This window comes from Petaurus breviceps, unplaced genomic scaffold (genome assembly GCF_028583685.1).
Source record: "Petaurus breviceps papuanus isolate PSGF00001 unplaced genomic scaffold, PetGlider_PUasm1.0 164, whole genome shotgun sequence".
In the NCBI taxonomy this organism is placed as follows: domain Eukaryota; kingdom Metazoa; phylum Chordata; class Mammalia; order Diprotodontia; family Petauridae; genus Petaurus; species Petaurus breviceps.
The window spans coordinates 14679969-14694888 of record NW_027185735.1 but is presented as its reverse complement, the minus strand read 5'-3'; the positions used below and the strand labels follow the sequence as shown (position 1 = coordinate 14694888).

General features: G+C 42.4%; 1 protein-coding gene across 1 annotated transcript in view; it reads left to right on the top strand.

Annotated features, from left to right (window-relative positions):
- Positions 1-14920, top strand: part of SPTB (spectrin beta, erythrocytic) — a 168991-nt gene that overhangs the window by 127708 nt on the left and 26363 nt on the right. Inside the window, exons 24-32 of the mRNA XM_069082374.1 lie at positions 650-780; positions 4243-4447; positions 4859-5233; positions 7990-8234; positions 9395-9533; positions 9873-9957; positions 10562-10758; positions 11547-11596; positions 12250-12328. Coding sequence (XP_068938475.1) covers positions 650-780; positions 4243-4447; positions 4859-5233; positions 7990-8234; positions 9395-9533; positions 9873-9957; positions 10562-10758; positions 11547-11596; positions 12250-12328 — 1506 coding nt within the window. The remainder of the gene's footprint in view (positions 1-649; positions 781-4242; positions 4448-4858; positions 5234-7989; positions 8235-9394; positions 9534-9872; positions 9958-10561; positions 10759-11546; positions 11597-12249; positions 12329-14920) is intronic.

Sequence of the window (14920 nt, the reverse complement as noted above, 5' to 3'; positions counted from 1 at the left end):
TACTAATATGCTAGTATACCACATAATATATACATTAATGTAATTATATTTTATTTTTTCACATGTGTGAAACAGCAACAAACACCATGATAATATAAAATTAATTGCTAAAATGTGTGGTACAGGCTGTAAATTCCCTAGGAATCCAGATTTGAGGTCAGTCCTTGAGGGCTAGGTAAATTGCAAAGCAGTATAATACAGGGGAAAGACCACCTAACCCTGGATACCAAGGACCTGGATTTGAATCCTGCCTGTGATGGTAACTAGGTGTGTGACCTTGGGATCACTTAATCTCCCTGGGCCTAATTTTCCATATCTGTAAAATGAGGGGCTTGGAGGGGATGACTTCTGAGGCCCCTTCCAGTTCTAGTACAGGATTAGACTCTGGGAAGAAATCTAATTGCTTGTTGGAGAGAATCATCAGGGTTGCGTGGGCCAGAGTGTGTGTGTGTGTGTGTGTGTGTGTGTGTGTGTGTGCATGCTCGCGGGTGCATGCTTGGGTGGGGGGGGGGGGGGGGGAAAATCTAGAGTGCTGAATTTGCTTGCCATCCAGCAGCTGGACATAGTTTCTTCCATTGTGGAAGTTTCAGGAGGGGATAGCAAAGAATGAGCTAAACTAGAGCATGATGGCCTGACTACTTCCATCCAGGATGAAGAGAGCGCCATCGTGATGCTGAAACGACATGTGCGGCAGCAGCGTTCAGTTGAAGAGTATGGGAAGAATATCAAGCAGCTGGCTGGCCGGGCTCAGAAACTCCTGTCTGCTGGTCACCCTGAGGGGTGGGTAACAGTGGGACTCATTTTTCTTTTTAGGGCAGACCTGACAACTTTTTTGGTGTTTGGGGAAGAAGGACCTAGCTGCAAATGTCTTTCTTTTTCTTTTTTTGGAGGGGGGAAGGCAGGGCAGTTGGGGTTAAGTGATTTGCCCAAGGTCACACAGCTAGTAAGTGTTAAGTGTCTGAGGGCAGATTTGAAATCAGGTTCCCCAGACTGCAGGGCCAGTGCTCTATTCACTGCTCCATGTAGCCACCCCCTGCAAATGTCCTGATGGGAAAAAAATGTTGATGATTTCCACCAAAAATGAGGATTTGAGGTAACTTTTGTTCTATCAAATGTCCTAATTTAATCTCATTATTTAGTTTTGGTTTTAAGAACTCCAATTTAGAGTAAACTAGTTCCCAAACTAGGAGTGGGTTAGAGTCAGATAGGTAGGTGGTGTAGTGGGTAGAGCATTGGACCTGGTCTCAGGCAGCTACAGGTACAGATACAGGTATCAGGAAGAGCTGAGTTCAAATCTTGACTCAGACTACTTGTATAACCATAGTCAGCAAGTCATTTAACCTCTGCCTGTCTCAGCTTCCTCATTTGTAAAAGGAGTATAATAATAACACCTCCCAGGGTTGTTGTGAGGATCAAATGAGATAATATTTATAAAGTAAATTTATAAATTTACCCTGAGTAATTCAATACTTCAAGGATCTGTTATTTCATTGGTGTGCAATCTTTGAATACCAGATTGCAGCTCCATTATGATTTAGTAGATAAACTTTGAGGATTGATTTTTATGCTTGAAAAATAAAACATGATAATTAAATAAAATTTTGATTAGTAATCTGTAATTATGGGTGAAAAGTCAATATTTATTGAAGTTGAATGTTAGGTGACAGACTGGGCAATCCCTTGACTCATGTTCAAAGTTTTTCCAGCCTGGTAGTTATTACTAGATCTTGTGTGCAACTGATAAAGACTTCTGGAACCCAGGCTTTGTACCATAATAAGGCAACAAAGGCGGGCTTTACTGGAGGAGTTAATTGTATGTTTTGGTTAACAGTTTTCATATATGTCATTTTCAAAGAACTAGAATACAATAAAATACACTTACCATTAAACTGTACTAAATCTAATTTAACTTATTCTTGATGACCCAACAAGCCCTTCATATGCCTCAGAATTATCATTTTAAATGACAATATACAGTATTGTAGGAAAAAATCCTGTAATTTGAGCATGGTAGTTTAAATTCTGAAGGAGGAGGATAGCCAGCATTTATATTTACATTGCCCTTTAAGGTTTGCAAAGTGCTTTACAAAAATATCATCTCTTTTGATCCTCACAACAACCCTGGGAGGTAGGCTATTATTATTCCCATTTTACAAATCAGGAAACTGAAGCAGACAGAGGTTAAGCTTGTCCAGGGCCTTACAGCACTAAGTGTCTGAGGTTAGGATTTGAATTCAGGTCTTCCTGACTCCAGGTCCAGTGGTCTGTCTACCGTACTACTAGAAGTATATTCTGTTTTATTTTATTTTATACCATTTAACTTTGGGGCAGAAATCATAGGTAACTTTCCAGCCATGGCCTTACCAGCTACTAAGAAGAAATATACTAAGCTCACACCAGCCACCATAAAAATTTTCCTTGTAATTCCAGGAAACATGGTCCAGTGTCCTGTGCTATTCTGTGAACATCAAGGAAAGACCTCTTTGCCTCCACAGTATACTCTACATTTGCCTTTAGTGCTTAGGACTCAAGTTTTTTCCCCAGTGACTAAAGACCAAAATGCTAGAGTGCTAGACTTGATGTCAGATATATTTAATTTAATTTAAGCTTTTTTTTTCAATAAATAAACTTATTTTCTCTTCTCCACTCTTTTACTTCTAATTCAACAGTAACAAAAGAAAATGAAAAGCCTCATAGCAAATATATATAATCAAGCAAAACAAATTCTTGCATTGGTCATGTCCAAAAATGTATGTTTTATTCTGTATCTTGAGTCCATCAACTCTCCATCAGGAGGTAGGTACCATGCTTCATCTTTGGCTCTCTGGAGTCATGATTTGTCATTGCCCTGACAATGACATTTTTATTTTTAACATTTTTTAAAAAGGAAAACACATGAGTCTGTCATTATTTTTTAGGTGTATAACAATAACAGTTCGTATATTTCCCTTCCCTGCTTTCAATTTTTGTGAAGCACTGAAAATTAATCTATCATTTACTTCTATTAAGTGGCAGAGTGTAGCCACAGCAGAGTTTGAAGTGCGATTGGAATCTTTCAAAGTTATTTTTCCTCATAATGTTGTGATTATTTAAATCATTCTCCTGGTTCTGCTCACTTCATTCTACATAATTTCATAGGTAGTTCATAGATCTTCCCAGTTTTCTCTGAAGCCATCTATTATAATAAATGATACTTCTTAATAATATTTATGTATACATATAATATAATAATATTCCATTACATTCACAAAATATAATTTGTTTTGCCATTCCTCAATAGAGGAGCACACTCTTTCTTTCTCATTTTTAAAACTAATATAAATAGAGCTATTACAAATATTTTTGTACGTCTAGGTCCTTTTCTTCTTCCTTTGATCTCTTTGGAGCATAGACCTAGTAGTGGTATCTCTGTATGGAAAGGCATGAAAGGTTTAATGACTTAGTTCCAGTTTGCTTTGAAGTCAGGTAGACTTGGGTTCAAATCTTGCCCAGTTTACTGGCTGTGTAGTAGTAATCACATCCCTTGACGCCTGCATCTTTGGGGGCTGATGTAAGACTCAAATGAGACAATGTCTGAGTGTCTTGTAAACCTTGAAGTGCCACATAAGTGATGCCAATTAGTATTCCTCCCTGGTAATGGCTAAGGATGTTTTGGGCATTGGTGAAGGGTAATTGTTTTATCAATCTGCTTGAAAAGATCATGAATAATTTATTCTTCACAATGAATTCTGTGATTGGCCTAAACTAAAGATGGTTGGTAAGGAATCTAGTCATCAAAACTCCTTGCATTGCCTGAGGATGTAGTGAAAAGAATGGCACATGGTGTAAGGATCATTCCTCTGAGACAGAGGGAAACCTGCACAGTTTTATTTAGGGACTCAATTTCATCTTCAGCATCTGCTAAAAGGGACTTTCTTGTTGCCATTAAGAGGCAGTGTGGTCCAATGGAAGGAAGGAGACAGAGCTCCTGGACCCTCTACCATAGACCTATCCACAGTGCCTCAGGAAACTTAGGAGTCCTGTCTAAGTTTGCCCATTGGTCACTTGGGGATGGGCAGTGGAGGAGAAAGATAAACTAAAGGTTGCAAAATTCCTCAGCATTCAAGTTTAGGTGCTTTGGAATTCTTCCTCTCTGATGTCCCTAAAGACTTTGGTGTCTGAGATCACCCCTACTCTTGGAACTTTGGTTAGTGGGGTTTTTTTTCACTTTTGTTGGTGGTTTATTATTTTTTTTAATCCTAGGGAACAGATTATCCGACTTCAGGGACAGGTGGACAAACAGTACGCTGGGCTGAAAGATATGGCTGAGGAGAGGAAGCGCAAGCTAGAAAACATGTATCATTTGTTCCAGCTGAAGAGAGAGGCAGATGACTTGGAACAGTGGATTGCAGAAAGGGAAGTGGTGGCCTCTTCCCAAGAAATGGGGCAAGATTTTGACCATGTTACTGTGAGTTTCACACTGAGAACACTCCTTTTTATTTTTATTTTTGAACATTCTTAAAAAGGAAAACACACGAGTCCGTCATTATGTTTAGGTGTATGACAATGGTTGCATGTTTCTCCCTCCCCCCATTACCAGTTTTTATAAAGCACTGAAAATTAATCTATCACCTAGTTCTATTAAGCAGCAGAGTATAGCCACAACAGAGTTTGAAGTGTGATAATGTTTCCAGGTGGTAATCCTCTTGGATTTCTATTTTTTTCCTTGAAAAAGGTGTGATGATACATCCATAGAGAGCTGTAGTCTAGTAGAATCTGTGACAAGAATGTGACAATGCCATGCCACACATACCCCCAACAGCCTAAGAGTTCGGTAACTACCTTTCTGTTAACCTGTTTGCTTTTTCTCCAATTCTAGTTGCTACGGGACAAGTTTCGGGACTTTGCCCGGGAGACTGGGGCAATTGGGCAGGAGCGGGTGGACAATGTTAACTTGATAATTGAGCGGCTCATTGATGCTGGCCATGCTGAGGCTGCCACCATTGCTGAGTGGAAGGATGGGCTGAATGAGATCTGGGCTGACCTACTAGAGCTCATAGACACCCGAATGCAGCTGTTAGCTGCCTCCTACGACCTGCACCGGTACTTCTATATGGGAGAAGAGATCCTGGGCCTCATTGATGAGAAACACCGGGAGTTGCCTGAAGATGTAGGACTTGATGCCAGTACTGCTGAATCATTCCACCGTGTTCACACAGCATTTGAGCGAGAATTACATCTCTTGGGAGTACAGGTACCGTTCTGTTCCTCCATCTACCCTCCATATGGCTTTCTTCATGTGGAGATCAGAGAAGCCTGACTTCTGTCTCTGTGTTCACAGACTATCTCTGATTTCTTTGTGGCTCTTTACAAGGCATTACCCTCCATCCCCACCTTCCCATGTAAAATGGGTGTTTGATGACTTCAGAGAGTTGGTGTGAATGTCACTGAAGTTATGTCTGTAGTGAGTCTGGGAAAGAAAGTGATGAACACTTTTGTTACCTTCAGTATATCTTAATCCAGAAGGACATTTACTAAAAAGGGAGATTTCTGGTTGGAGCAGGAAGTGATGAGTCAGAATGTCTATGTCTTGCTTTGGGGAAATACTGTAGTACTTGGATAGATTTGTGTCTTAATCAACACAGGCCCTTTTTCCCACTGGTGCAGATTGTACCTCCTAGGTGTTCTTTATTCATTCATTAAGTGCCCACTACATGTATATGAAGGGTCCTGGTCTAGGCATTGGGATACAAAGACAAAAAGGAAACAATTCTTATTCTCAGAGAGCTTATATTCTATTGAGGCAAGCAACACGTACATGACAAAATAAATACAAAATTATTTCTTGGGGAAGGGCACTAGCAGCTAAGGAGACTAGTATAGGATATGTGAGAGGGTAGATTAATTTTTTTTATCAAGTACCCCTTTAATAAAGAAGATTTGATCATGTACCTCCAATATGCATATTTAGTTGTTTATATGAACTTTTGTATTAATAATTATGTGCAAGGAGAGCTTTAACTCAAGACCTGAGTTTAAATCCAGTCTCAGACAGATGTGTGATTCTAGGCAAGTCACTTAACTTTTGATTGACTTAGTTTTTTTCCACTGTGAAATGGAGATAATAACAACACCTGCCCTGCAAGATTGTTGTGAAGATCAAATGAGATAGTATTTATAAAAAGTGCTTAGCACAATACCCAGCACATAGTAGGTATTATATAAATGCCTATTCTATCCCAGTCCATGTATGTTATAAAGCTTTCATAAAAATGGAAATTTAAAAGGGTTGAAATAATACTTGATCCTAGAGTCCATAGGCAGGTACAGGACTTGATTGAGTAGGGGAGTGACATGGTCATGCATGTGCTTTGGGAGTTTTGTGACAGATGGATTGTATAGGAGAAAGACTTAGAGCAGAGAGATCATTTTGGGGTTATCTGTATGAAGAAGATAATTAAAGCCATGGAAGCAGATGAAATCACCAAGTGAGGAAGCGAAGAGGATCCTGGACAGAGCCTTAGGGTACACTCACAATTAGAGTATGCAATATACATGAAGACCATGGGAAAATTGGGAGAAGATGCTATGGATGAAGGACTGTGAGAAGGGGTCAGATCAGTAGAAAGAGGACTGGGAGAGAGCAAAGTGTCAAAGGGTACTGTAGAAAGATGAAGAAGGAGGTTTGAGAAAGGGCCTTCAGATTTGGTAACTTTGAAGAAGGCAATTTTGGTTGAGTTGAGGAATCAAGGATAACTAAAAGGTTGAGAACCTGGGGGACCAGAAGGATGGTTCCCTTGATTGAAAAGAGAATCAAGAGGCAGCTGGGTGGCTCAGTGTATAGAGCACCAGCCCTGGAGTCAGGAGGACCTGAGTTCAAATTCATCTTCAGACACTTAATAGCTGTTCAACCATGGGCAAGTCACTTAACCCCAATTGCAAGACAGACAGACAGAGACAGAGAGAGAGAGACAGAGAGAGAGAAAGAGAGAGAGAGAGATTAAATAGATAGGGTCCTAGACTTGAAGTCAGTAAAACTTGGGTTCCAAACCTGTTACTAACATTAACTATCTCTCTGGGCTCAATATATAAAATGAGGAAGTTATCCTCAGTGGTCTCTCTCCTTCCTGCTCTAAACGCATGTTTCTATGAAACAGGGAAATTCAGAAAAAGAATGAGTTTTGTGACAAAGGTAATGTAAGTATAATATATCTGTGCTTGTTCATCCTTGTCCACTCACTCTTTATAAATGAAAAATGAAAAGGGGGAATGCAGTGGGGCTTACTCACTCTCTCCTGCCCTGGAGTGTGCATGCCCAGACACCTGCATTTGGGTGTCTATGAGCATGAAGCTCTGGTGTTGGGAGACTATGTGTGAGGCTGCTATGGAAGAATTTTTACCTACTTGCCTGCTGTAAGTAGGGACAGGTTATCACTTCCTCAAGGGAACCCATATCAGGGGCAGCCATAAGGAGGCCAGCAATAGGAGGGCATGTAGAGGGGCAAAATCTTGAAGAATGCCAGGTAATTGCGTTAGAGACAAACCCACAGTTAGCTAGAGGGTGAAATACATCTTTCCACTCTCTGACTGACCCTTGAAGTCATTCCATGCACCAGATTTCGCAATCTTTTGCTCTGGAGGTTTCACCATCACCATCCCATGTAGGAGACCAGAAAGAGCCCTTCACTCCTCTGTCATACAGAACAATGGAACACTTTGAATGAGTCAGTGTGAAATAGTGGGTAGAGTAGGGGACTTTGAATACATGGAATACATGGATCCAGACCCTATTTGTGACATTTACCAGCTGTGTGAACATGGGTAAATCACTCCCCTGCTCTGAACCTCTGTTTCTCAGCATGTAAAATAGATATAATAATACCTACAGTGCTGACCTCGTGGGCTTGTTCTGAGGTTGGAATGAGATTGTATATATGCAGCATTTTGTAAACTGTAAAGCACCATAGGCAGTAATTTCTCATCTCATGATGATGACGATGTCGATTCCAGGTGCAGCAGTTCCAGGATGTGGCCACACGCCTGCAAACAGCATATGCTGGGGAGAAGGCAGATGAGATCCAGAGCAAAGAGCAGGAGGTGACCACCGCGTGGCAAGCGCTGCTGGATGCCTGCGCGGGGCGCCGGGCCCAGCTGGTGGACACAGCAGACAAGTTCCGCTTCTTCAGCATGGTCCGGGACCTCCTCTCTTGGATGGAAAGTATCATCAGGCAGATAGAAACCCAGGAGAAGCCCAGGTATGGCAGCAAAGGCAGGAACGTGTCTTCTCCTTCTGTGGCTACTTTCCCCCACAAGATTGGGCTCATAGACTTAGGCACAGACTCTGACGGCTGTTCTCTGGAGGAGGAAAAAGGGTGGAGCAGGGGTCTTTTGGGGTCAGAGACAGCGTGACTCGGTGTTGTTGTAGTGACCTTTGGGATTCAGCAAGGGAGCAGAGATCTTTCAGGACCTGGAAAAAACTAAGGTCCTGCCTAGACACAGACTGAGGCTTTTCTCACTTCCATTTATGTCCTGAACACATTTGTTAGCTTATATAAGGCATTATTAGCAAAAATCATAGTTTCTGAGTTGTGGAAGTGCTAAGCTCACTTAGCAGTAAAACACCTTGAGTGACTCATGGTTGCACCATACATAAACCCAGATGTCCCCCATTATGTATTCTCCAACATTGTATCATTAGTGAAACATCCCTCCCCTTTCCCCATGCTGAGAGAGAATTGTATTCTTTCTCCTTAGGGGTAAATAAACCATAACTGGGAATCCCAGTGGACGAGCTGGTATTATAAAGTTCTCCACATCTTAGATTCCAATTCGTTTCAAAGTCACCCATTTATTTAGCACCTACTATGTACAAACTCCATGCCTGTTGTTGTCCCTCAGAATCAATCTTCCTCCATTTCATCTATACTTCCCCCCAGAGACTGGGACCTCACCCTCAGGACCCACCATGTTCCTAATGGCTAGTTTAAATTTTGGGGTCCTAGTACCCCACACAGGGAGTCAGTTAGTCTTTTTTCTGCCCAAGCCTCTGGCCTTAGGAATCCCCAAGCCCTCCTCAGCCCTTCAGATTCCCTGTCTGAAAATGGCCTCATAGAGGACTCCTAGGAGAGTTAATCATCAGACTCTTTCAGAAGTTAGTGTGGTCTGAACCATTTGAGTCACACAGTGGGTGACCTGGAAGCCAAGGATGTTATAGTTTGGGGATTTGTAAGTAGCATTTCTGAAGAACTAGGGCCTAACAATGTATGTGTAGCTTTAAGGCTGTTTCCTCTTTCAGGAACCTGTAAATTATCCTGGGAGGAGATTTCCCTTCTGGCTTTAGCCTTAGGGTGCATTCTTTTGGCTGAATTCCTTTGCCACCATCCTCCTCTCCCTCTTCACCTGCCTCTCTTCTCAGGGACGTCTCCTCTGTGGAACTGCTTATGAAGTACCACCAAGGCATCAAGGCAGAAATTGAAACCCGAAGCAAAAATTTCAGCACATGCCTTGAGCTAGGAGAATCATTGCTTCAGCGGCAGCATCAGGCTTCTGAAGAGGTAAGAAAGGAGAGGGTCTAGAATAAGGGCCAGGTACTGGCTCCTCCACAGAGACTGGGCACCAGCTGGGTTGAGGTATCATACCCTCTTCCAGTAATGTCTCCAATAATCCATCTATCTGCCCATCTGTTCATTTATTCAATAAATATTTATTAAGTACCTATTATATGTTAAGCTTTGTATAGGATAGTTGTTGTTCAAGGCATAGTCTCTATCCTTGGACAGCATGAAATAGGGATATAAAGTATGTACTACATGTAAAGCTTATAAACAACTCAGATATGGGATAGCAGTCTGAGCTCCAGACCAGAACCAAAAATCTTCTTACCATCATTACAGATCAAGGAGAAGCTGCATCAGGTGACGTCAAGAAGGCAGGAGATGATGGAGAAATGGGAAAACCGCTCAGAGCGGCTGCGTCTATGTGAGTGCAGCCTTGGGGCCAATGAACTTGGTCAGGCTGGGGGCTTCTTGTGGATGAAGGGAAGGGAGAGGAGCAGAAAAATCCTCAGTTTTATGATCAGCTCAGTCTAGAGAACTATCCACAACCCATCCATTTCCCATCCCCACTTCAAACAGGGGTTCTTAACCAAAAAGGTCCAGCCTCTGGTTTGTACCTAGGCCTCCTCCCTTTTGTTTACATAAAATTAATCAAAGATCTTAAGGCTGACTGAGAAGATTTTTCAAGATTTTGGCCCTGTGGGACTTTGAGAATAAAAATAGTAGATGGTCACTTGGACGTTAGTTAGAAGACTGGTTTGCCAGGCGGCTGTTGAAATCTGCACTATGGAGCAAGTCAAGTCAACAGGTCTTTACTTAGTAAGTGTCAGGCAGAGGGAAAAGTGATAAGGACTCAAAGAAAGGCAAAAGAATAATTCCTGCCCTCAAGGAGCTGACATTCCTTAACTTCCTCTCCCACAAGCTATAGTCTTTCTGCTGCACTGCCTAGGAGTCCCATGGCCAAGGGGCAGGGCTAAGCTGTTGAGGTCTTCTGTGTGTGTGGGTCTGTGACTTGTTCTTTGTGATAGTGTTGGAAGTATGTCAGTTCTCCCGGGACGCTTCTGTGGCCGAAGCATGGCTGATTGCCCAGGAGCCTTACTTGGCCAGCAGGGACTTTGGACATACAGTGGACAGCGTGGAGAAACTTATCAAGAGACATGAAGCCTTTGAGAAGTCCACAGCTACCTGGGCTGAGCGATTTGCTGCCCTGGAGAAACCCACCACGGTGAGCTATGGGTCATCTGAGTGTTGGGGCCAACATGGGAAAAGCTAGAGTGAAGGAGACAGCCCCTGAGTCCTGAAATTGCTAGGAAGGCAAAGAGTTGATGAAGGAGGGGCTGCAGAGGGAGTTGATTGTAATGCCAAGCAAAGGCACTTAGTAAGTGTAGAACTCTGTAAATGAGGAGAGTGATGGAGAGAATGCTAAAAAAAAAACAACTACAGAAGATGCCATTCTCTATCAAGTTGTTTACAGTTCTACGAAACAAGACACACAAATATGAAAAAGACCTAAGAATGTTTTACTAAATGATTCATTATTGAGCTTGATAATTAGGTGTCAGCATGATAATATTTTCAAAGGATGGTTAATAAATGCAAGGAAATAGAGTTGGAAGCTTATGTCTAAGTGAAATGACTGCTAGATTTAGTCAGGAGCCCTAGGTTCAAACTCTGGATCTACAATTTACTGCCTTTGTGATCCTGGGCAAGTCATTTTACCTCTGTGTCATTTTACCCATTTGTAAATTGCAGAGGTTAGACTAGATGGCTTCTAAGGTCCCTTCCATCTTGTGATATTCAAGCAGGAAGGTAGCTTGGTAACTGTGGCATCAATAGATTTAGAGCCTCTGTACCCAAGTGGCTGCAGTGTGATAGGCCTGGGCAAGAGGAGGTATAAAGGAAAGGCTCCTCTTGGGGCGCAGCAGAGAAACTAGCTCACTGATAGCATTCTTTCCCTGTCCTTATGTTCACTCTGTCTTTCCTGACCCAATGAATGACCTTTTCTTTCTCTAGCTTGAGCTGAAAGAACGCCAGACTCCAGAGAGACCCACAGAGGACAGTGGGTAAGTACCATAAGAACAGAACCTTGTTGAGTCTCTAGACAAGAAAGTTTTAAATACTGAAGGAGGCAGGGAACTAGAGTTGGAGAACTCAGTAGAAAGGAGAAAACGGGGAGAGGAATTTTCCCTCAGGAGTAGCATCTTCAGAGCCTCATTAGACTGACAATTGTGCATCTTCATCTTCAATTTATGGGTGTTTATATTGGAAAAGAAACCCCTAAGGAATACTGGGTTTGGGGCTTTGCAAATTATTAATGGAAGGCAAAGGGAGACCTCTCCTGTATCATATGGAACCTAAAACTGGAAAGGTAAATCCAGAATAAATAAAATTAAGCTTTATTGTTCTGGATCATTGCCACTGGGACAAAGTTCACTCCTCATTTTTCTAGGAGACATGTATAATGTTCACTAACTGCTTTACATTGGAGACTTTTCCTTTTTCAAAGGATTATGTTTTTTGGGGAGGAAGTATTTACCTAAATTTTACAGGATAAGCGTGCTGCTATTTTCTAGGCACCTGTACACAGTGAAGCCTGGTTATAGATTACCCAGCCCATGTTAACCTGTATGCTATATATGTAAGAAGTCAGTCTCCATTTGGTAGGTGCTGCCTTATGAAACTACTTGTTTTTAAACTGGTCTTCTGTATTCTCCAGGGCTCAGGAGGAGGAAGGTGAGACAGCTGGGGAGCCTCCTCGGGGTCTCCATCGGGTAGCTACTGAAAGAACATCACCGGTCAGTTTCTACTCACATTTGTCTAGTTCCTGGGAATCTCTGCTGCCAGACCCTATACACCCATCCTAGATCTCAGTCCAAATCAGTCAGCAAGAATGCTGAGAATGGTGCACCATCACTGCCCTGGTCCTTCTGTCTTCCCCTCCCCCTTCCAGAGGTTCCTCATTTTATTGTGTTTACTTAATTCTATAGCACAGTTGCCTTCCTCCTCAGTTCTGTGGGAATGAAATGCTGGAAGGAGATTATGTGCCTATCCATCGAGAAGCCTTCCTTTTTAGTTTGGTTTTATTTAGTTTAATAAATGTTAATGGATAAACATTCACATCGGAGGAAAGACCAAATAATTCATGCTGTGACATTCTGTTTATAAACCTTCTCTTTTCCTTCCAACTCACCCCTTCCTTGTCCTCAAAACTGGATTGCTTTTCTTCCCCAAATGTGCAGGACTTTCTAAGTTTTAAAAGTAAAGTCATTCTTCTCTGGCCCTGAGAAGAGGGACGTGTAACCATTCTCACCATCCCCCATCCTCATGAGTTCCTTTTTTTTTTAAATGAAAACTCTTACCATCTTTCTCAATTCCCATTCGTCCCATTCCAATGTACCAGATTCACTGGAGTGTACCTGTGGAGGTCCTGGAGGCTGGAAAGGGGAGAAAGTGGAAGAGTGGGAGAAGAAACCTTAGAGTATCAGAGATGAAGGGCTTGAATGCTAAGCCTTCTGTTGTATAGAAGAAGTTTATATAGTAGAAATAGCCGAGGAGGTAGCAGAAGAGGCCCAGGGATTACTATTGTCAACCAAGATCCCAGGATTTCATTCAGGGGCTCTCGAGAGTGTTGTCAGAGGTTATGGTTAAGACAAAACCCAGAAGAAGAGGAAACAGGGGCCATGGTGGCAAGGTAAGCAGTAGATCCCAGTGGGGCTTCTGTTGGGGGCAAGTAAAGCTATAATGGCATTTTTCGGGTGAGTAATTATTTGGTGATGAAGTCAAATGAAGACAGGACTACAAAAGTAAACAAGAAGATGTCTTGTGCACTACCGTTCTATGCTCAGCATCCCTACCTGCATGGCACTACTTCCCCCTCCACATGCCCAAGTCATCCTGCCAAGTGCATGCTTCTGTGGATCTCCTGGGTGGAAATGAAGTGATGTGTGGTCTGCATTCACCGCACCCTATCTTGGTTTCTGGACGCTAGTGAAATTTGGGGAGAGGGGCAAGAAATTATCTCAGGATGAAAACTAGTTTTCTGTGAGATACCACTGCATCAGATCTTATGCCAAAACCAGATTTGTGCTCTCTCCCTCTCAACACCTGAGTGGGATAGTGGTAAGAACACTGTCTTAGGAGTCAGGAGACATGAGTACTAATCCCAATTTAGTCAGTAGCTTGCTCTGTGACCTTAGTTAAGTCATTTTAATGTCCTTAATCTCTTCATTTGATAAATGAAGAAATTGGATGATCTCTGAAGATCCTTTCCAGGCCCTTCTGAGTACTATTCTTAGATTAAGTCTGCACAGTCGTATCTTCATGCTTTAAAAACACACATGCACAGTGCATACCTCTGCTACCTCACATATCAGTGATATTCAGAAACCTGCACTGGCTCCCATATGCTCAGCAGGAGGGCAGTAGCAGGGGTCCAGCAGTGGAGGATGCAGAGTCCACCTCAGAAGTTCCAAAGAAAGTTCTTTTTGCATGTGGTGATCCTCCTTCCAGGCCTTTGGTGACATGTATCCCAAATTCCCACTAACCAGCAGACAGCCACGGCAATGGGAGCATAGCTGAACTATCCCAAGCCCAGCACTTGCCCAAAAAAAAAAAAAAAGTGTTTTGTGGTCTGGTTTCTCAAAATAGCCCCTGCCTCTACCTCTTCTGGAGACACAGGACTTGAGGCTGTGTGACAAGTGCTGTCCTCCAAAAACTCACTGCTTTCCTGTGCCATGGCTGTTCTTCCTAGTATAAATTGCTATTTGTCTATGTGGAATTGTGTACTGTATCTGTGTGCATTATTGTATCCAAACAAATATCCATTTAATTACTCCTTGTGTCTGTGTATGTACATGCATCTGATTCATATATGCAGTAGAGCCCTGCCCCTCCTATGCCAGTCCCCATTTATCCAAACTCCTGGAATGCCCTGTGTGGGGAATGGGGAGAAGGGGAAATATGGGCCAAATGCTTAAGGAGAAAGGTGAGTATAATTCCATATGTGAGGCTACTTCTGCAAAGGCAGTAGCACTTTATCCAAATATGGAAACCTGCACATGGCCAGAACCAAAAAAGAAATCAAGGCAGCAAGTCAAATGAACTTGAGGCAATGGCCCCAGTAGAAATGGATAGTCTGTTGCTTCATCTTCCAGTGATTTTTTACCTTTTTTTAATGGGGATCAGATTTTTTAGGGGTGGATGGGGGCTCAAGGGAAACAGAAAGGAGGGGAGAAATGGGGGATGTGGAGGTTTGGGAATTGTTTCAGCCAAAAAAAAATTTGAAAATTGTTTTCTGCCTGTTAACCCCACAGGAAACATCTCCTTTCCCTATTAGACACAAAACCTTGGGGAACTGGTAGTTGCACTCTTATCTGTGTGTATACTCT